Genomic DNA, 22250 nt, shown 5'->3' with positions numbered 1-22250 from the left:
GCTTGGGAGTGGCCTCGTAGGTAGTTCTGGGAGTTGTCTTTCATCCACATGAGCCACAAATACATTTTCTGGCTTTTCTCAGTCTAGAGGGCACCAACTTAAAAAATATTTTTTATGTTTAATACATAAATGACCCAATTTAAACAAAGTCATCTTTCCAGTGGTGAAGTACCCCTTTAATAATGGCAGTAAATCAGTTTCACCCAAATAAACAAAGAAATTAAACAATAAACTGTGACATTTATTTTATTTATTAAATACAAAGGTGTGTTTTCTTGTTATTTCAAAACACATCTCATTTTGTGCTTCATAAATGCATATCTTTCCTACTGTAAAACAATCTTAAACTACCAGGTAATGTTGTAAGTAAATACACATTTGCTATTCTTTTCTGTAGGATAGTCATGGTGACCTCTGGGAACTGTAACAGCACACACACTGAGTATTATGAATGTGGATTCATGGATGAAGGTGGCTTCATGGATGATCCTTTAGAGACTGGAACTTTTTCCTTTTATCAAATTGTCAATTTTTTTTCCAGAAGTACTGTCCCCAGGACAGTCATGATTTTTGGTTTCAGGCTATTTAGGTTGTTGTTGTTTCTAGAGTAGTATTGCAATCTCTGTCACAAAGCCTAACATGTTTTTATTTTTGTACTAATCTTGTGAAACCTCTTGTTGAAAAATGCTGTCCAAAATGAAGTAAATTGCTCTGTTTTGCTTTGTTTTCTGGCCCCTCCCCCAAAATGGCCATTGTATAGTACATTTTATTAGCTAAAGGTCTAAAATAAATCACAATTTTAAGTTAGACACACTCAATTCTTTTTAAAATGTCTTTTTAAAATGTAAATTAACTTAAATGTTAACTTAACACAGCTTGTTTATTTAAATATTATTTTTCAATAAAAAATATTTTATATAAATAACATACTGTTTTTAGTATTGAGAGGGTCCATTAGTAATAGTGATTTTTACTTGCGAAAAAGTTACATAACTGCACATTTGAATAATTTATGAATGAGTCTGTAGCAAAGACTTTTATATTGAAAAGGACTGAAAAAAGGTTGTTAACAAGGACATTATTTTTACTTTAAAGGGTTAGTTCACCCAAAAATGAAATTGATGCCATTAATCACTCACCCTAATGTCGTTCCAAACCCGTAAGACCTCCGTTCATCTTCAGACACAGATATTTTTTGCCAATGTCACGTGATTTCAGCAGTTTGGATCACATGTCCAACTGCTGAAATCATGTGTAATTACATCATAGTTTTTGTTATTTTTGGAGCAAAATGTATTTTCGATGCTTCAAGAGATTTTAATCAACCAACTGATGTCAAATATGAACTACTTTTATGATGTTTTTATTCCTTTTCTGGACATGGACAGTACAGTGTGCATAGACTTCATATGCTCTGGCATTAAAATACAAAATATCTTAAACTGTGTTCTGAAGATGAACGGAGGTCTTACGGGTGTGGAACAACATTACGGTGAGTCATTAATGACATCATTTTCATTTTTGGGTGAACTAACCCTTTAAACAACACATTATAAGACACAACTTTCAAACACATTGACTAGCGATGTAATGGGAAATCGATTTAAAGAAACAATCACAAATTAAGAGACCTAAAAAAATCGGTCAGGCTAGGTTCTGTTGAATGAAATGTGCTCAGATGTGGGTTTCAAGGACTGGGTTTCAAAATGTTTAAAACAACATGCAAATGTATGGGTGTAATTCAAGGTCTTCTGTGTTACATCATGTCCTTACAAGACTTTTTCTCCATTATAGAGACTGTTCAAAAATGCATAAAGGTTTTTCAAAATGGAATATAAGCCTCAAAATTTAGAATTCTCTATGTAAAGTGAAATCCAGAGAGTTGAAAAGAAGCCAGTTTTTTATAATTATTTTGGTAGATAATAATCTTGCTTTGACATACTCTGGATTTTGCCTAATATTGGCGGCAGAAGGTATTCTTTTATTGTTTGAAAATAGCCAAAAAAAGTAAAGCCTTACAGAACATGCCAGCACCACATATCCACAGACCCAGGTCTTTAAAGCCAAACATTTAAGGCTAGAGGTGAGAAGGGTTATCAAAACTCCTCAAATGGATTCCACACTTTTTCCTAGGTTTTCTAATCTTTCCATATGGGTGGTTTAAAGGGATGTCCATGTGTCTGCGTGTGCTTTGGTGGAAAGAGATTGTAGTAATCCATGGGTGTAATCGGAGGTACAAGTGGCCACGAGGGAGTTTATGAGGACAGTCCACAGAATGTTAAAGCCAGACTTGAGTCTGAATGACAGATACCACAAACTTAAGCTTGTAGAAGCCCATAGGAGCCCATGGATAACACACCTCAAAGTACAGCAGAGTTGCGTTTTTGTGCTGGTCTCTATAAAAACTCTTTATGAGAACACATGCTCTTCAATATTTGGAGTACCTGCTGCCATAACATCCTAGTTAGAATCTTCCAATATAGATTCTAATGCATCACATCATTCCTCTTAAAAACTCAATTCTGTTTCATCAATAATGTCATTAAATATTGCAGTTTAACAGCTCTATAATAAAATCCATCCATACTACACAGCCCCCAAAAAACAATTCTTCTTCTGATGGAGTGTGTAGCTTTTTATTTCTTAAACCATCATGTAGGAAGACATATCATGGACATACTCCAGGATGACAATGTCAAGATTCATCAGGCTCAAGTTTCAAAGAAATAATAATAATTTGGTTGGGGAGGGAGCATGAATCGTCAATCATTTTCACACAAGTCCAGACCTTAAATTCATTAAAAGTCTTTGGTATGTGGTGGAGGAGACTTTACAGGGTGTTTGAATCTTGCATTGTCAATACAAGATCTTAACCAAAAATGTATGCACATCTTAATGGAAATAATTTCCATCCAGAGGTGCATACATTTTTGTTCAAGATCTTGTATTGACAATGCAAGAGTCAAGCACTCTGTAAAGTCTCCTCCACGACATCCCAAAGACTTTCAATGAGTTTAAGGTCTGGACTCAGAGGTGCCAATTCATGTGTAAAAATTATTCTTTAAGCTCCCACCCAACCATTCATTCCCAAATTAATCTTGACATTTTCCTTCTGGAATATGGCCATGGTGTCTTGGACAGTTGTCCTGCCTGTCCGTACACTTTGTTATTCTAAGTCAGAAATTACAGATAGTGTATATGAAATTATTTTTAAGTTTTTATCAAAAATTCATTTTAATTTTAAAAGACGTTCTTAGTTAAATTCTGAGTGGCACCGAACTGTTACACAGCCACATAGCCTAGCAGTAACCCTTTAGATATGATATGATACAAAAGAACCGGCAAAACTTCATTTCTCATCTCATGCTGGAGAAACTTAAGGAGAGGCTTTGTAGAAGCATTAGATGGATGAGAGATATTGATACCCTGTGCCAAACTACCTCAAAGCCCCTTCCTCATCAACCCTTGACTCAGAGAGGGAGCACAAGTCCTCTCCTTACTTTAGAAGGGCTCTTAGCGGCAGACACAGAAGAGCTGTCTGAATGAAGGCTCTTGAAAATGTTCACCTGTGATACTGCTTTTTAACCTCTTAGGTTTCTCTGCGGTTCAAGAGATGTGGCGAGGAAAGCTCTGTCTTTCAGAAGAGCAAAAAAAGTAAAAGCTTCTGTGAGGAGACTTGAGAGAGGCTTGTTCTTTTATGTCTCGAAGGGACACTGTGAAACTTGAGCTGTTGGACTGTCAGTTCTGAAAGACACAGTTTGCCAAGATCTTTTCATTCATGGCTGAGCGTCACATCTGTCAAAATATTCTATATGATCATCAAGAAAAAGCTATGGAAATATTAAAGCAGGCAGAAGACTCCTGTGCATTTAATCAAAATAAACCTGACTAATCGTCCATGCCATTAATAACAAGAAAGCTTTGAGCCGCAAGCGTTACTGACCCTGACAAGAACTTGAGGGAAGGGTCCTCTGGAGTTTTCAGGCACGTTGATTGGTGGAATGACCCAGTCTCGCTTTTGTCGCCGCAGCCCATTGGACAAGCCTCGCTGGTGTTGTCGTGGAAACGTAATGAGCCTGGGATTTTGATAGTGGTTGTGGGAGGATCCGCCATAAATACCATCACCAGCATTCTGTGGAAAACAAATACGTACACTCCATATGAAGCAGATCTCCAAATGCTCACACATAAAAGGTACATTAAAAAGAAACTTCAAGGAATCCGAGGATATAAATAAGTCTCATTAATTTCTCAATGTTTTCATACACAGCAAAGACATTAAATGGGGAGCAAATGGAGACTGGGGACAAAAGAAGATATTCTAAAGAAAATTTAATTGCTTTTGTAAATATGTGAGGATCAAAATAACACTGAACCCATTGATTTTTATTGTATAGACAGACCCAAAAAATGTTTGGGTGAATAAAGTCCCACAGATTTGGAACAACATAAGGGTGTGTAAATAATGACAGAATAAAAAATTGAGGGATCTCTTTAAGTCTCTTTTCTTTACGTTTCTTAGATATCTAAGAAATTTCCCTTGCTGTTTGGGTGGTTCAGTATGCGGTATTACTGCTGTTTTTTCCCCCCAAACCTAATTTATCCTTATTTTACTGTATAAAAAGCTCTATAATGGAGTTATGTAGCATATATTGTTGCTTTTTAACAGACAGAAATACGTAAAAAAAAAAAAAATTATTGTTAAATGCAAAACAGCAAAAAGAACATGCCTTTTCCCATTAAAAAAATCTAAAAGAATTTTAAAGTATCACATGAAAACAACTTGTAGGTCTATGCAAAAATACAGACAATAAACAAAATATTACTTAAGCGTTAACGAAAGGGATTTAGACCTGGGTTATCATGTCCTTGTTTCGCGCTAGGAAAACCAACATATTAACCTAATGTGGTTTCAGGGAGGATCGCATGGAGGTAACAATATTCTCCGTGGCACTGATAACATTTTCCGACGGTACGCTCGTTGCAAAAACGAGCGTCAGTGGATTCACGTTGGAGTCGATGCACTCCTCATGCAGATGTGCGTGAGCTCGTTATCTGCTCGCGCTCTCTTGGGTATGGGCGCTGATGCCGAGGAAGTCCGTGACTTCAGTAGGTCTCCAAGCGTCTTTTTCTTTTAAACAAAAAATATATTTAATACAGCAACAGACAAGTATAAGACAGTTTATTGTTTAATTTAACTGACGATGTGACATTCAGTTTTGGGACAAGCTCCTTGCCATCGTTTCAGTAGGCCTATTCAAAATAAAAGAAACACCAGATACAAAAAGTTTGCCGGAAACTTACAATTTTTAATTGCCGGAAATATGCAATAATTGTATAATTATTCATTTAAATATAAACAGAGAAAAATTGTAAAACCAGGCCACAGCCACAAAAAACAAAACAAAAATCAAACAAACTGAACACTGCAGTGTCCGCATTTTCTTTTTTTCCTCTGCAGTTGGCTTGTCAATAGACAAGTTGGCATTACAATATTGTAATTACAACATTACAACAGTTGGCATTACAATATTGTAATTACAGCATTACAACAGTTGGCATTACAATATTGTAATTACAGCATTACAACAGTTGGCATTACAATATTGCGGCTATTGCGAAAAATCCTGGAATGTTTTCCTCAAAAAACATATTTTCTTTTTGACTGAAGAAAGAAAGACATGTACATCTTGGATGAGATGGGTGCGAGTAAAATATCAGGACATTTTCATTTTCAAGTGAACTAATCCTTTGAAACGGAATTAGTGATGGATATTTTAATAAAGGTGTTTTTTGTTTTGTTTTTTTTAACCTCAAATTTAGACATTTCTAACATTTATATTTAGTTTTACTTCATCTTTATTTTAATGAATGAAAACATTATTTTTTTTTTAATAGTAACACTGCTTTGGGTGGGTTAATTAACCCGTCTAGACATAAATATTTGAATACTTAGAATTCAAAATTAAACCTTCGTGTCAACTAAAAGTCCACTGACAAATGAATTAATGAATACGACATGACGAAATGTTGTTTAAAAGGAACGGGAAACACTTTGAGAAAATGTTAAATCACAACTGAGAACTCTTTTAAGTCTCCAGAGTTATAAAAGAGCAATTTAGACTGTACAACAGAAGGTTTGAAGAGACAAACACACCTTTAATAGGAGTACATACCTGTCCAATTACTACTAATCACTCATTATTTGTGAGGTAATGGTACGAAACAGTCGTGGAACGGTACGTGCACACCTGAGCCCCGAGCCAGGATCGTAAACATAGCTGTGGGGTTTCTGCTAAAACGACCAATCAAAATGACAAATCGCGTCAAGGCCTCTGTAAACCAGCCCTTATAACACAGCAATACCACAGTGACGCATACCATGACATTTCCTCATGGGTGCCCAATGAAAAAGATTGATGAAACACCACATCAATAATTTAGACAAGAAAAACTAGAGCTGCCGTTGACCCTTACTTGATTCATCCAAAGGCCAAGGAAAGGGCTGAAGCGACCAATCAAACAGCCACCGTTTTTCACAACAGCTGACTGCGAGTGTGGGGAAGAGGACAGTCCTGTGGTTCATTTAATGTCTTTAGCGCTCATCTCTGAATTGTCAGCTTTTCATGCAATCCTGTGTTGCTGTTTCTTCCCCTGACACATCAATGTCTGTGGCACTGCATTTTCGAGCTGAGGCACTTTCGCGAAATCCCAGTCCCCTCTCCCTCTCTCTCTCTCTCTCTCTCTCTCATCTCCGGCGGGGGCTGCCAACTCGAGCATGCGTAGGCAGGTCAGCCTATCAATGTCTCACAAACACGGTTTGTCGGCAGAAGAGCTCGAACAGATGTGAGGCAAATCTGAGCAAACATATTGTATTTTTTCCCCCTCTTTTGTTTTAATTTTTCACAGCTTGATGGCTCTGGCTGCAGGGGCTCGGAAAATGGAGGGATTGTGTCGTGGCAGGGCGGGAGCCGTGAATGAGCGAGGAGGGCAGCTGTGAGGCGCTGATAAAATCACTTCCGCCTCAGCTCTGCTCATCCACGAAGCTCACAGGTACCTGCTGCAGCACGAGAGAGAAGCTGCAATGAGACCTTTCGGGGGGCGGCAGGTGGAATTACTGTGCATAAGAGGGTGAAATAGAGAAAGAAGAGGTTGGAGAATGAAAAAAAAGAGATGGAGGGGAAATCAAGTTGAGCAGTGAAGGCTAAATAATCCTCCCAGACATACGGCGGCATTCAAAACTCCAGCATCCACACCGGCAATTCGGCACGTGGCGACGCCTAGGGATACACTGGGTGATGCGGGAAACGTGGACAGAATTGTGGTAATAAAAAGGGAATTTACAGTATGTAATAATAATAACAACAACATTTGTAAAACGTATTCTTTCATATAACGTTAGCATTGAGCCTAACACAGCGGTAAATCTACATTAGCCTAACATCAGTTCACACATAAGCTTATCACCTTGGTAGTTGTAGTGGGTGACTTACAAGCTAACATTACCAAACTATAATCACTGAAACATTGGACTTGTGGAAAAATACATCGGTATCATATTTGTTTGTCTTTGGTGATGAATTAATAAGTCAGTATCGCCTGTATCAAAAGAGAAATAATTTAGTCCAATGTTTAAAGTGAATAAAATAGACTTGACAGGCCTTACTGGAGTTCCACAACTGAACTTTACACTCTCTCTCTCGCGGCCAGCCCACTGTCAGTGAGGTGTGTGTGTGTGTGTGTGTGAGAGAGAGAGATGCACGGTGGACCAATCCACTGAGGCAAGAGAAGGGAGACTCAAATCTCTAAACTTAAAATGCTTTTTTTTTTTGTCCGTTTGCGTTTTTAGTGTTTTACTTACAGAATTAAGTATTTATAATTATATTATAGATATATAGTGTAGAGTAAAAAAATGCTGACCACAGTTAAGATTTTTCTTTTATTTATATTGTCAATGTCATTTATTTATAAGGTTTGGCATGCTGACCAGAAATATATTTTTTTTAATTATATTTTTATTTATTAACAAACATTATCTTTAAAACACTTTGCATTTGCAGTCAGCAGAGCCATGTTAGATAATTTCAGTTCTAGATTTTACTATGGATATTTACTTATTATATTCTATTTATATTTATAATATTCTACTCTTAATATTGCTTTTATTAGTAATAAATAAATCTACCTCAGTTTTAATAAATTGTTCACCCGTTTGGGAAGTGTTTGTCATGGCTTGACAATAAAGGATAGTCTAAAACCAGTTAACTGTCCGTTTTCTACATCTTTCACTCAGGAGCAAAAATATCCCTTTAAACTTTAAAGAAATAAAGATTTTACATTTATCGTGATATTTATTGATATCGACTGATATGGAAAATTATAGTGATCATTTTTTGGGCCATATTGCCCAGCCCTACAGCATACATTTTAAAAACGAATTGAACAAAATCGGTCGACTGCAGCATAAGAATAATAAAAGCTCCGGTGTGAACCACTGGTCTCTCTCATTAGCATTCGCTCCCACAGCTCTCGGCCCACCCTGCTTTAAACCTTGTTAACAAAATTGAATACATGCACCTATCCATGAACATGATTTCTGCTCAAGTCTGTGATTCCTTTCCATCGTCTGTAGAGGACAACTACTCCCATGATTCCACGCTCATTCCCGCCGTCATCAAGCTACATCTTGGTGTTACATATTGCGCCTTTAAACCATTGAAATAGAATCCAGAAATATTCAAAAATAAAACAATCCAAAATTCAATCCAAAAATAAAACAACAACAGAATTTGAGATAAGGGTAAAAAATGGATTTAAGGGTAAAAAACTAAATGGATTTCATAGGGTCACATGCATGGTTAGCAACGTGACCTTCGAAACGACACGTTCAGAGACGCGGTGACCAGCTGAATGCGTTAGAACACAGACAAAAGCCTTATCTCTTCCCTCACAGATCTGTTCATTAATGCGGGGTATTCATCTTCTCGATCTGTCTCTCCCTCCATCTCTATCGTTTTTTGCCTGCTGACAAACAGGACATTGGGAGCTGTGATAAAGACCTTGATTTATCAATCAGCTTTGACTGGCGCCACAGAAGCATTCCTCTAAATGTGTAGCAGGAACAGCACAGGAAGATCCAGCCTGGTTTGATGCACCATAGCATGGCCGCGCCAATGAAAGGCACAGACTTACAACAGCATGTCTAATGAAAAGACTTATTCCTCTGGTAGGGCAACAAGCACTGCACCCATTACAACAGACAGTGAGGAAAGAATAAACTAGAACAAGCATGTTGTGTTGTGGGACGCCGCACGGCAGATGTAGGGAATGTGCTGCTACGTATACGTGCATGCGTGTGTGTGTGTGTGTGTGGGCGCATTCGGGAGTCAGCGTGTGTGAAATGGCTGCCTGGATTGCCCTGAGCTCCCGTAGCTCCAGAAGAACCAGCCCTGCCAGCTGGCTCCCCATCCCTCCCCACTGAGAAGAAACCCGTTTGGGCATCAGTCAGCCTGCAGCTCTGCAGCAGACATCTGGAGGTTATTGTTCTATAGGGCCGCATTGCACTGCTTGCAACCCCGTTTGGAGTTTTTCCATTACACACCAGTATGCCACACGCCACTCATTTGCTACTTTCGTAATCAGTCTTCACGCTAGATCTCACCGTCGGGAGAAAACGGATATGTACCTGGATTTTCAGGGAAGTTCCATTTTTAAAAAGACAAGACCAAAGAGTTACTCTGGGTTCATAATTAGTACTGCAAAAGCGTTTCACTTAATTTCAGTTCAATTACGAGTCAGCATTATTTTATTATAGTAAATTATCGTTATATTATAGTATTTTGTTATATTATGAATGACAGTTTTTATTTTTACATTTTCTGTTTTAATTTAGATATAGTTTATGTTTTTTTGTCAAATGTTATTTATATATATATATATATATATATATATATATATATATATATATATATATATATATATATATACAAAATATGTAAACAAGCATATCACCGATTCCTCAAGGCCAGAGTAGTCTGAATCACAAATAAATGAGTTTTATGGGATGACTCTTTTTGATCAAAAAACAGCCTGTGAAGTAAACTAATTAATAGCAAATATGTGAATTTCTCATAGTGAACAGGAAATTCAGCATGACCAGTGTAGCGAAAAAATATTAGAAGCCTGTTCAGCAGGGTTGTGTATCATTTGAATTCTAACAATTCTGATTCCTAATCTGCTTATCGAGTTCAATTCTTGTACTAATTTAAGACATAACTGACTGTTTAAAGGAATATTTTTACATATTTTTGTGTACTTGTACATTCAAGTAGGGGTACGCGATATATATTGTCTGCGATAATATAGATATTGTTGTTTTAACTATGTGCAATCTGACGTTATCGAGTATATACCTCACACACACCCAGAGAGTGTGTGTGCACATACATTACATGATGTAGTCTAGAAGATTAGACTAGAGCGGGTGCACGCTTTCACTGCATGTATTTTTAATAAATATCACAGGAAGAATCCAGATATCAGCATGATAAAAAATGTGATATTGATTTTATATTTTTAGTTTACTAAACAAGAATTTAATATTAAGTGACTTACATTTTAGACACCATATTGCCCATTTTGACTTAATTTTGCCAACGAGAATAGTTCAAAACAAAGTCTCTGAACAACACATGCGGTGTTTCTTTACAATGTTTCGGTGACTAAGATAGATTAAAGGGGGGGTGAAACACTCAGTTTCAGTCAATCTCATGTCAATCTTGAGTACCTATAGAGTAGTATTGCATCCTTCATATCTCCGAAAAGTCTTTAGTTTTATCATATTTATAAAAGAAATATGGGCTGTACCGAGTCTTTCCGGAAAAAACCGAGCGCCTGGAGGCGTATCGTGTGGGCGGAGCTAAAGAATCACAAGCGCGCAAAGCGGTGACGTCCTCAAGCGTGGAGAAACCCATCTATCTCAGCTAATACAGATAATGATCCACAATCAAATCTGAGGCTGAAATAAACTGAACAGGAGAAACGGCAACATCAGGACGTCCGTCTCTGTGGTATGTAAGTTACTGTATTTAATGGCCTCTCCACATTTCTGTGTCTTTACTCGCAGTGTATGAGGACATGATTCGGTTTATGGACTATTGTATGCGACTAGACCTTAGAAGTAGCAAGCAGAACGGTTTTGCACGTCAGACTAGTGTAACGTTATACAGAACAACAATGGAGTAACCGTTAGCGCATTTGAATGACGAAGCACGCGATCGTATCGTTTACTCATGTTTACTCATGCGACGGTAGCCAATAGCAGAGACATTTGAAGTTGATTTACTCACCGGCATCTTCCAAAGCAGGACCGCTCTGTCAAAAACACACTTCTTTGGTATGATTTGGTGAAGTCCTGTGACAGCAGTGACCGTGGAAATCCACTTTGCGACGCGACTGAAGCGATGCCTTGAAGCTTCCCGTCATTTCTGCGTTCAAATCGGTTCAAATGCAGCGCTGCCTTCCCGGGGCGCGACATAAGTGTTCACGGAGGACTGGATCTGCAGCTGAGAGACTGTTTACAGCGTGCATTTCCTCTCTCTCCCTCTAGTCACGCGCGCGCGCACCCTTCCGGGAGAAGAGCCCGTACAGCCCATACAAGGACCTTCCGCTCTATTTAACGTCAATTAGACCCATACTCGAAAAAAACTCGCCGAAACTTGTGAGAAACCGGAAGGAGTATTTTTAACACAGAAATACTCCATCAAACGTCCAACATTAGTTTTTGAAACTTTGTCTATGTTTAGGATGGGAATCCAAGTCTTTAAAGGTGTAAAAAGCTCAGTATGCATGAAACAGCATTTCACCCCCCCTTTAAGATAGTCAAATGATTTGTTCCTGAATGAATCGGTTGAATCTCAATGACTCAATAAACACTAACAGTGACTTTCTGCCACCTACTGGTGGTTCATTTCACATTTAAAGAATCTTTTCATGTTTTAAATAATTTCAAATATCACTTTTCAACGTTAGGTGTTTAAAACATCAAAACATTATTTATGCATAACTGCAGGTTATTTGTCAGGTTATTTAACTGCAGGTTATTTGTCAACACTAAGCTCATTACAAGTCTGTGTAAACGCAAATGCAGCTTCTGTGTTTCCTCTCCATTGCGAAGATGAATTTTGTTGATACTTATTTATTTAATTGGTAACAGCCCTATTGTGTCTTATTATTATAATTCAATTTGATAAAATTCATTAAATTAACACAAAAGATGATGCTTGAATATATATATATATATATATATATATATATATATATATATATATATATATATATATATATATATATGTATATATATTAAAAAAATGCTCATAAAAGGAAAAAAATACATTTAAACTTTTTGGAAGATATGATTTCTGTCACTGCTGTGAACTTAAGCAAATATCGTCTAATTATCGTTTTTGAGAAAATATCAAGAAATCTTTTTTTGTCAATATCGCATACCCCTATGTTCAAGGTCAAAAAGATGCAGAAGAGAACTCAGTTCAGACGCACTGTTCACTATAAGAGGCGGCTTTCTGTGCACAAGGTTTCTTGCAGTTTAATTTTTTTTTTGAGTGTGCACTTTGAATGTGTGTGCAGCACAGAACACAGCATGGGGGTCTTTTTGCTATATTAAACACACACAAAGGATCAATAAAAGGAATTAAAAATGTTAATTTTATAAAAAGAATCCTGACCTAAAGTATCCGATTCCAAAATTGGAATTGATTTCCGATTCCCAACAATACTGTTTAATGAATTAACAACATACAATGTTGACATACAACATGCAATCAGTGAACTCCAATGGGTCGTTTGTTTTTTTGGAACTCAAAAATATACATTATGACCAGAGAACTACCAGAGTCGTCAGATTCCCTAACAAATGTAGTCTTATGAGAATATTTTCATTGAATCAAAAACATACATAATAAGTAAGCTCCTCCAATTCCTGATCTGATGAATCTTATGAACAAGTTCTTTTTAGTAAATTAAAAACATAAATTGTTACCTGTGAACGTCTATAACTGGAAAACAGAACTAATGACTGCTAAACACAACTCCCAGCAAACGTTAATTCCAAACTCCAGCTTCGGGGGGATATGAGGCTCATATCTAGCTAAATGCCAGCCAAAGAACAGTCCTGAGTATTTTTAGACCTTAACCATCCAAAGGCATAAAGACTTAGCTCAATAAAACATGTTGTGGGACAAAGCGTCTGCACTGTTGTGCTGAACTCTAAAGCATTCCCTGGAACTTGTCAGACCAGAAGGAGATACAACAGAATAGACTAGAATAAAAGCTGCATATGGATCAAACCAATAAAAGCCATGCCATCCAGGCAAATGCCACGCAAGTTAATAATCAACTACATGCAACCCACTGACATTTACACTCAGCAGAGGCACAAAGAATCGCACAGAGATATCTTTGTTGATATACACTTGATGAAAGCTAGCTTCCATATCAATGTCTTTCAAATCATCTCTGCAAGTTCAAAGTAACAAAAGACTTGCGTATTGTAAATGAGATATCTTATTTTAATTACTTTTATGGCAAACGAGTCATGGCGGTGTGTGCTTGTGCCCATTTCTGTATGTAATGTGTTCTTTTAAGATGATGCTGATCTAAATTAGCACTAATTTCTATGCTAATTTCCAAAGCTCTACCTCTAAAAATATCTGTTTCAAGTCAAGAGGCCAAGATAGATTAAATAAATGCATGCAATGCATGGTCAAACTTCGTCAGCAAAAATAATCTTATGTATTATGGCCATAACTATGGTAATGTGAGAGATGGTAATACCATGGTACTTTTATTATGAAATAAAATAAAATAATACAAATATGAATTATCTAAAAAAATAAGTGTATTGGAAATAATTAATTAAGTAATAATGAACTAAACATGATAATTATATGATTAATATATTTAATTAATTACAACAACAACTATTATTATTATATATACACTGAACCAAATTACTTTTGTAATTTTACACAAACAAAATACAACATTTGTCCCATTTTTCATTAGTTGAACTCTAAAGGACAATTTTCACACACGTTTAACGCATTGCGACAAAACAAAGGGCGCCAATGTGAGTGTGCACACCAACGCGAAAAACGCCAGGCAGTCACAAATCGCAGACAAATGCCCGAGATCACAGGCAAATCGGTGCTCGTGCACGCGAGTGACAATCATGCAGTGTGAATAATCAAAGACGCGATCAGAGAGAATCGTCGACGAGTCGCTGACGCCAGTGAGATATTTGGCATGCTAAATATCTGGAGCTGTCGGCGACTCAAACTCCTGCTGTGTGAACAGTGTTCTGACTGAAAATTACACCGACAGCCAATGAGAGCGTGAGATACAGGGCAGCAGGAGGTTCAGGGAGGAGTTATAGAGCATAATTTCAGTATTTTAATAGATATATTTACAATTCAATCAAACAGAAACAAAGGGCAAACATTTGCACATCCAGCCACAGCAGCAGCACATTACAAAATTGTTTATTTACCTCAAACTGTCTTTGTAGAACACAATCCTGGCTCCCTCTGTCTCTCCAACAATCTTTTCCGCCATAATCTTTTTTCTTTTTCTCCACAAATCAGCGCACATACAATTTGAAGCAAACTTTGTGAAGTTCATCATTTTTAATAACAATTCCAAGTCTCGCGCGAGAACTCCGGTCTGACGCACGTGATCTCACGTTGTTTACTTGTCACATCGCACGTGTTTGGGAAACGTAGTTTGCGCACCGGAGAGAGAGTTGTCAGCGATTCTTCCACTTGTTCAGTTATGCAGTGTGAACTCCTCTGTCGTCAAACCATCGTGCAGTGTGAACACAGCAGTGACTGAATGATACCCCAGATAGTCATGCAGTGTGAAAAGAGCAGTGACCCGGCGAGTTTGAAAATCGTGCAGTCTGAACTAGGCTTAAAAGAGTCTTTGCCTTGAGTTCGTTTCTTTTAAAAATGGTTTTAGGAAGCACGTAAATAATGTCCCTCTTCTTCTTCTGTGTGACAAGCGAGTGTCAGAAGCGTAAAGCACCACCTGTTGTACCAGGAGCACCATCTACTGAATTTGCACATTCACTTGGAGCATCGCCAGTGAAAACTGCTTGGGTGTGAACACTCAAGATGCGCCGAAAAACGCTGGCGATAAGCGCGCGATATTCATCCAGTTGTGTACAGGCCTTAAGTCTCGATATGATCTAAGACTTTCTCTATGTACACAAACGGCCTATTTCAGCATCTTGATATGCTACACCACATGAGGTGGATGGATTTTCTCGCCAAAGGAGAAGTGCTCACTAACACAGATTTAGACATATTTGTGAATTTTATGTGAAAAATAGGCCTTTTCTGTACATAGATAACGTCTTAGATCTTTGAGTTCAGCTCATGAAAAATGGGGGCAAAAACAAAAGTGTTGCATTTATAATTTTGTTCAGTGTAATATATATATATATATACGTGTATATATATATATATATATATATATATATATATATATATATATAAATACAATATATGCATTATATAAAACAACAACAAAATTGGTTTTATTATTATTATTATTATTATTATATTATTTATAGTTATAATTAATTATTATATAATACATTACTATTATAAATATTAATTAGAGTAATAATTAAAATGATAATAACAAATGCTGTTGTGGTCTGGACGCAAGCTAATAAGGTTAGCACCTACTTACATGCCTTTCAGCAAATCAGTTAAAGGGTACTGGGCAAACCATAAGCTACATAATTAATAATTATTAGCCAAACTGATAAGCTTTGTAATAATGTCTCTTTGTGAGATTGTTCCTACGCCCTGCCCTGCTTTTTGGTACTTCAGTGAGTGATTTGTTGAGAATTAGTTTGTGAAAATCACATCTGTCATAACTTAGCAACACATAGGAAATTCTGGCACGCAAATAGATGCAAACACGTCTTAAATTCTGTAACACTCAGAGCTAAACTACTTCATTTTTATTTAGATAATTTTTCTCTTTAATTATTTATAGTCTCAACTAGGTCAGAGAGTTGCAAAGAGTCACATCTCCCAGAACACCCATGTATCTTCTTGCTCTGTGTGTAAGTGTGCGCGCACATGTGCGTTTGTCCTTCAGTAACCTGCCGTAACCAGCAAGGAGACATTTCTCTAAATGGTCGTGCAGAAGGAGAGGACATGTGCGGGGTTAGGGACACGGGGATAGGGCTCGCCAGACCAGACTCCTGGATCCCTAGAGGACCTGCATTCCTGCCTCTCTGCTTGGCATTTCTAGGTCACTTTGGATGCAGAAACAGTCCGATGCCAGTGGGAAAGACATCTATATAAAGCCTGTACACCTCATCTGCTCTACACCAGAGCACAGGACATGAGCATGACAGCCACATGTATTAAAAGTTTAATGATACTTGCCAAGCAGGACACATCGTGGCAAAAGTGAGTGTGCGCGCATTGGATGAAAACGACTTGGATGAAATATTACTCCTTTCATCTTTTGTATAAAAATTACATTTGAACATTCACTTTCATAATCAGATCATGACTTTTGGTATGTTGCCAAGGGCTTGAACAAACCCAGTAAAACTACTCCACACGTGACAGAGGCGTCTGTGCATACATGCACGAGAGGGAGAAACAAAATGTAATCAATTTAAAAACTGTAACTAGTTTTCAAATTCTGATATATTCACATTTCAAATTAAACGTAATAACATCTTGCTTTTTTATTGAATTTCGTTCTTGCTCTTGCTATATGGGCAAATAATTACACTGAGGCGGCACATCACCACCCCCGAACCCCCCTAAAACCAAGAACTCAATCAATGTACATTATTTCATGCACTCCATTACTGAGCTGCTAGACTCACACATGGCTTTTCACAGCTGAAGAACCATCATAAATAACACAAAATTACAGACTAAAAATAATACAAGTATTATTATAATAGGTACAAGTTTGGGGTTTTAACAATTTATAATGTTTTTGAAAGAAGTCTCTTAAAAAACAGTGAAAAAAAAAGTAATATATTTTTTTTAAATCAGTCATTCCTCAATTTAAATTTAATTTCAATTTAAAGCATCCTTGCTGAATAAATTATTGATAACAAAAATACTGATTCGAAAATTTGGATTGGTAGTATATATAATGAATTATATACAATTATAAATTATTTACACTATAATTTAAAAGTTTAGGTAAGTCTTTTTCAAATTTAAATTTAAAAAAATATATGCAAGAATGCATAAAATGTATCAAAATTGACAGTAAAGATGTTTATAATATTAATGTTCTAATTTCAAATAAGTGTTGTTCTTTCTATTCATGAAAATTCTAATAAATCTATAAAAAACTATTTTTTTAATTCAACTTTGCGATAACAGATTTTAATTACCAAAATTTTGAACAATTATAATAAATATAATTAAAATGAAAATAAAAATAGTAACATTATATATATATATATATATATATATATATATATATATATATATATATATATATATATATATATATATATATATATATATATATATTGTATGCACACACACACACACACACACAAACCAAGCAGGCATAACATTATGACCACTGACAGGTAAAGTAAACACAGGTTATAGTTCATCAAGAGACCTGTCAGTGGATGGGACAAATAAGGCAGGAAGTGAACATTTTGTCCTCAGAGTTGATGTGTTAGAAGCATAGGATGTATTAGAATTGTACAGATTTGAGTAAGTTTGACAAGGGTTCACCAAATTGTGATGACTAGACGACTGGTTCAGAGCATCTCTAAAACTGCAGCTCTTGTGGGGTGTTCCCGGTCTGCAGTGGTCAGTATCTATCAAAAGTGGTCCAAGGAAAGAACAGTGGTGAATGGGATCATGGGCGGCCAAGGCTCACTGATGCCTGTGTTGGAGCGAAGGCTGGTCTATGTGGTCCAATCAAACAGACGAGCTACTGTAGCTTAAATTGCTCAAGTTAATGCTGGTTCTGATAGAAAGGTGTCAGAATACACAATGCATCACAGTTTGTTGCATATGGGGCTGCATAGCGCAAACCAGTCAGGGTGTCCCTGGTCCATTGTCGAAACCACCACACGAGCAACAGAACTGGACCAATGAGCAATAGGAGAAGGTGGCCTGGTCTGATGAATCAAGGTTTTTTTTTTTTTTTACATCACATGGATGGCTTAGTGCGTGTGCATCACTTGGGGAACACATGGTGCACTATAGGAAGAAGGCAAGCCGACAGAGGCAGTGTGATGCTTTGAGCAATGTTCTGCTGGGAAACCTTGGGTCCTGCCATCCATGTGGATGTTACTTTGACACGAACCACCTACCTAAGCATTGTTGCAGACCATGTACACCCTTTCATGGAAACGGTATTCCCTGGTGGCTGTGGCCTCTCTCAGAAGAATAATGCACCCTGCCACGAAGCAAACATGGTTCAGAATGGTTTGAGGAGCACAACAACGAGTCTGAAGTGTTGACTTGGCCTCCAAATGCCCCAGATCTCAATACAATCAAGTATCCGAGAGATGTGCTGAACAAACTAGTCCGATCCATGGAGGCCCCACCTTGCAACTTACAGGACTTAAAGGATCTGCTGCTAACATCTTGGTGCCAGATCCCACAGCACACCTTCAGGAGTTTAGTGTAGTCCATGCCTCGAAGGGTCAGTGCTGTTTTGGCAGCAAAAGGGGGACCAATATTATATATAACACAATATTAGGACTATATTAGGAATCATATTATAATGTTATACCTGATTGGTGTATTTATATATACATATAATACCAACAGACACAGACAAATTATATTCAAAAATAACATTTGATATAAATTACACATAATTTGTCCTTGCCTGGTTAATAGGAGGAGAGAGTGGGAGTCCGACGAGGGCCAGTTTAACAGTGGTCTCCCAGATATATTTCCCCGCGCTGTCTCTTGCCGTGACCATGAACTGAATTGGTTCGGTTAGATTCGTCACATCTTGCTCTGTGTAAAGAGAGCCATCCGGCCGAACGCTGAACTTTGGGTCACTGCTCTCAAAAGAAACCTCCTCTATTTGCTGACAGGTTTCGAACTCCACTACAGGGAAACAGAGAAAGAGAGTGTAAAAGGTGAGAAAAATATAAAATAACAATGAAACTATCAGTGCTGACAGATGCAAAAATTGTTGAAAGCGAACTTATTTTCAGCCAACATGTTTCATTGTTTTTGCTAGTTGCTCACACATTGTCTATCTTCTCTACTATGCTAGACTGCTTATTAAATGAAACATCAGGGCTAAATACAATAACATAATACTGTAGTTATTACAGTTAAGGTGAGAAGGGTATTATTGATTCAATACTTCATTTAGCCATATATACAAACAAACAATAAATAAAATGGTATATATATATATATATGTGTGTGTGTGTGTGTGTGTGTGTGTGTGTGTGTGTGTGTGTGTAATAAATAATGGGCTGTGGCTAAATCCAATAATATAAGCAATGTACAGGACCAGGCAACCATTTGTCTAATGTGCAAAATTTTCTAATTTTATAATGTTTATATATAAAATAAAAAATTGAGCAAAATCATACAAAATAATTTGAGCTTCTCTTAGCAACAGACTCCTCTCTGACAGCAGTTACAATTTAGTTTATCTTAAAAAATAAAAACAGAATAAGTGAGTCATATGCTTTCTCTCACTATGGAAAAGGTTCCGGTCAACAACAGCAGATGGTTCGTTCAGTTACACCTGAGGGAAAGTTCCACAGTTTCAGCTCTACTTAAAGTAAGCGAGCGAGCAACCGAGAGAGAGGGAGAGAGAGAGAGAGAGAGAGAGAGAGAGAGAGAGAGAGAGAGAGAGAGAGAGAGAGAGAGAGAGAGAGAGAGAGAGAGAGAGAGCCATGTGCCACGTCTACATTAATCACAGTTTAAATATTAGAGCTTTACACCAGAAATTCAGTCCTGCAACTTTAGTAGACCATCTATATATACTGGTACTCTAAGTATAGCATTACTGGTAACACACACAAAAACATCATTCGTGTAATACATGTCATACATGTAATCTTTATTTTGCTACTTTATCTGTATCTTATTCAGAATGCACAGAAATCTGTGATAAATATAACTACCATAAGACAAAAGAACTGATACAAAAGCTATTATGTAGAAGCAATAACCTTATGGGCAGTGTGGCGTCATATGCCATAGCTGTCCTGTCTGTGCACAAGAAAACTCGTGCTCGCTCAGCTCAAGGCTCAGACTTATTTGTTCATTAAAGTTGCCCTAGAATGAAAAATTGAATTAACCTTGCCATAGTGAAATAATAAGACTTCAGTACATGGACATCACATACAGTGAGGCTCAAACACCATTGCCTCCTACTTCTCATGTAAATCTCATGCATGAAAAACACCACGGAAAAATAAGTGATTTTCAACATAACGGCAACCGTGACGCAATCGTTGGGGATCATTTATATGTACGCCCCCAACATTTGCATCTGTCCAAACATGTTCATTGTCAGACGGAGCCGAATCATCGGGACCGCAGGTAAACAAAGGCACTCAAGGATAGCAAAAACGGCAGCTCTCATGACACAAATGTCATGATCCAGGCTGTGCAGGGGACGTGAGGACTTTTCTACCCTTCCCACAGATAAACAATGTCAACAGTCATGGTTGATGTTTAAAATCGGATACCTCAACAATTGAATTCAAGATCATTCGTTTGTTTGGCCCATTTCAAGCAAGCTTTGCTCAGCGTCTTAAACTGAAGAAAGTGGCAATTACAACTGTATTCCTGCAAGCAGTAAGTAGCGACTTTTTCCACTTATTGACTGTTTAAACAATTTCTGATTAAAAATGTAAAAGTTTTTTTTGAAAGTTTCTTAGAGAGACAGCATAGTCTAGATAACGAAAGACACGTATACTATACACGTTTTACCTAAACATGTACAATGTTTAAGGCTGGAATACACTACACGATTTTTGCCCCGATTTCCCCCCGATTTACAGTCTGAACAATTTGACGCTAGTTGACAAAAGTCAGAGCCAGTCTACAGATTTGAGCCGACAGATTCCATGAAAAATCGCGTAGTATATCATGGCCATAGACTGTTTGATATTTTGAGCTGATTTTAGAAAACTTATAACACATCGCTACTGAAACCGGAAATCACTGACTATAAGCCAAAGAAAATCAACGAACAAGAAATGGAGACCAGCAGGATCACAAAGTGGAACTCCTTAAGTTCCAGAAAAACGTATTCAGCTGTGACAGGAGTGCGAGTGTCTCTATAATGTGGACGACAACTGTTACCACAAAAGAGTAGACAAAGAAAAAAGCTGGTTTTATGTCATTTTAACACGAATACATATTAATAAATGACATTTTCATGTTTGACAGTCTGTAGGTTAACATAAATGCAGATATAGGCCTAATTGTAATAATAAAAAACAACATAATTATCGATTTTGCCTGCAAACGTGGCATGAGCATGGCGTTTCTGTTGTGTGTCAGCTGCGGGGCAGCTGCCTGGCGTTTTCTCTGTCTTTGCACACCAGAAGCGTGTTTCTGACGCGCCTTCCGCTGCTGCTGCTGCTATACATTTACAGGGAAGCCCTATACTTCATGTTAAATATAAATATATTGCCTATTGATACAGCAAAGACAAATAATAATACTATATTTTGCACTGATAATAAATAATAAATAATATTTTGCAAACCAAATTCTGAGGTAAACATTTGTCTTAATATATTAATTATTATATTACTATTTACCATTATGGGTTTTACATTAACGCTTTCCCAGGATACGTGTTTAAACGTGATCAAAGCGTGTCAATAGATGGGAATTATTAATTGTATTACAATAAATATGAATAGATTATTTAATAACGTAAACACGGTCGCGTTACTCTATGCTCACACATCTTGTCTGTAGGAATCAAAACAGCAAAACTATTGTATAAGTAACTTAAAGGGCCACTGAAGTGCCTTGAAACGCGCCGCATTATTCAATGTGTTGATGTAATTTCCCCTGAAACGGCTTCAGCTGTTAGCAGCTCCTCCCCTTTTTTGAAACAGCCAATAGCGTTTCTTTAAAATACAGTTTGACTAGAGCGCAAGAGCGGACCTTCTCTCTCTGTTTGGTAAAGCGAGTTTCCTCTAACTGTTTATC

General features: G+C 37.2%; 1 protein-coding gene across 3 annotated transcripts in view; it reads right to left on the bottom strand.

Annotated features, from left to right (window-relative positions):
* The window catches only part of cdh4 (cadherin 4, type 1, R-cadherin (retinal)), a 317548-nt gene that overhangs the window by 98107 nt on the left and 197191 nt on the right, over positions 1-22250 (bottom strand). For all 3 annotated transcript variants that reach the window (XM_067432318.1, XM_067432320.1, XM_067432319.1), the window contains 2 exons: positions 18931-19157; positions 3944-4132 (listed from right to left, as the gene is read on the bottom strand). In XM_067432318.1, the coding sequence (XP_067288419.1) occupies positions 3944-4132; positions 18931-19157 (416 nt within the window). The remainder of the gene's footprint in view (positions 1-3943; positions 4133-18930; positions 19158-22250) is intronic.

Source organism: Pseudorasbora parva, chromosome 22, assembly GCF_024679245.1.
Source record: "Pseudorasbora parva isolate DD20220531a chromosome 22, ASM2467924v1, whole genome shotgun sequence".
Taxonomy (NCBI): domain Eukaryota; kingdom Metazoa; phylum Chordata; class Actinopteri; order Cypriniformes; family Gobionidae; genus Pseudorasbora; species Pseudorasbora parva.
The sequence above is the reverse complement of the archived record's forward strand: the minus strand, read 5'-3'. Positions and strand labels throughout refer to the sequence as shown.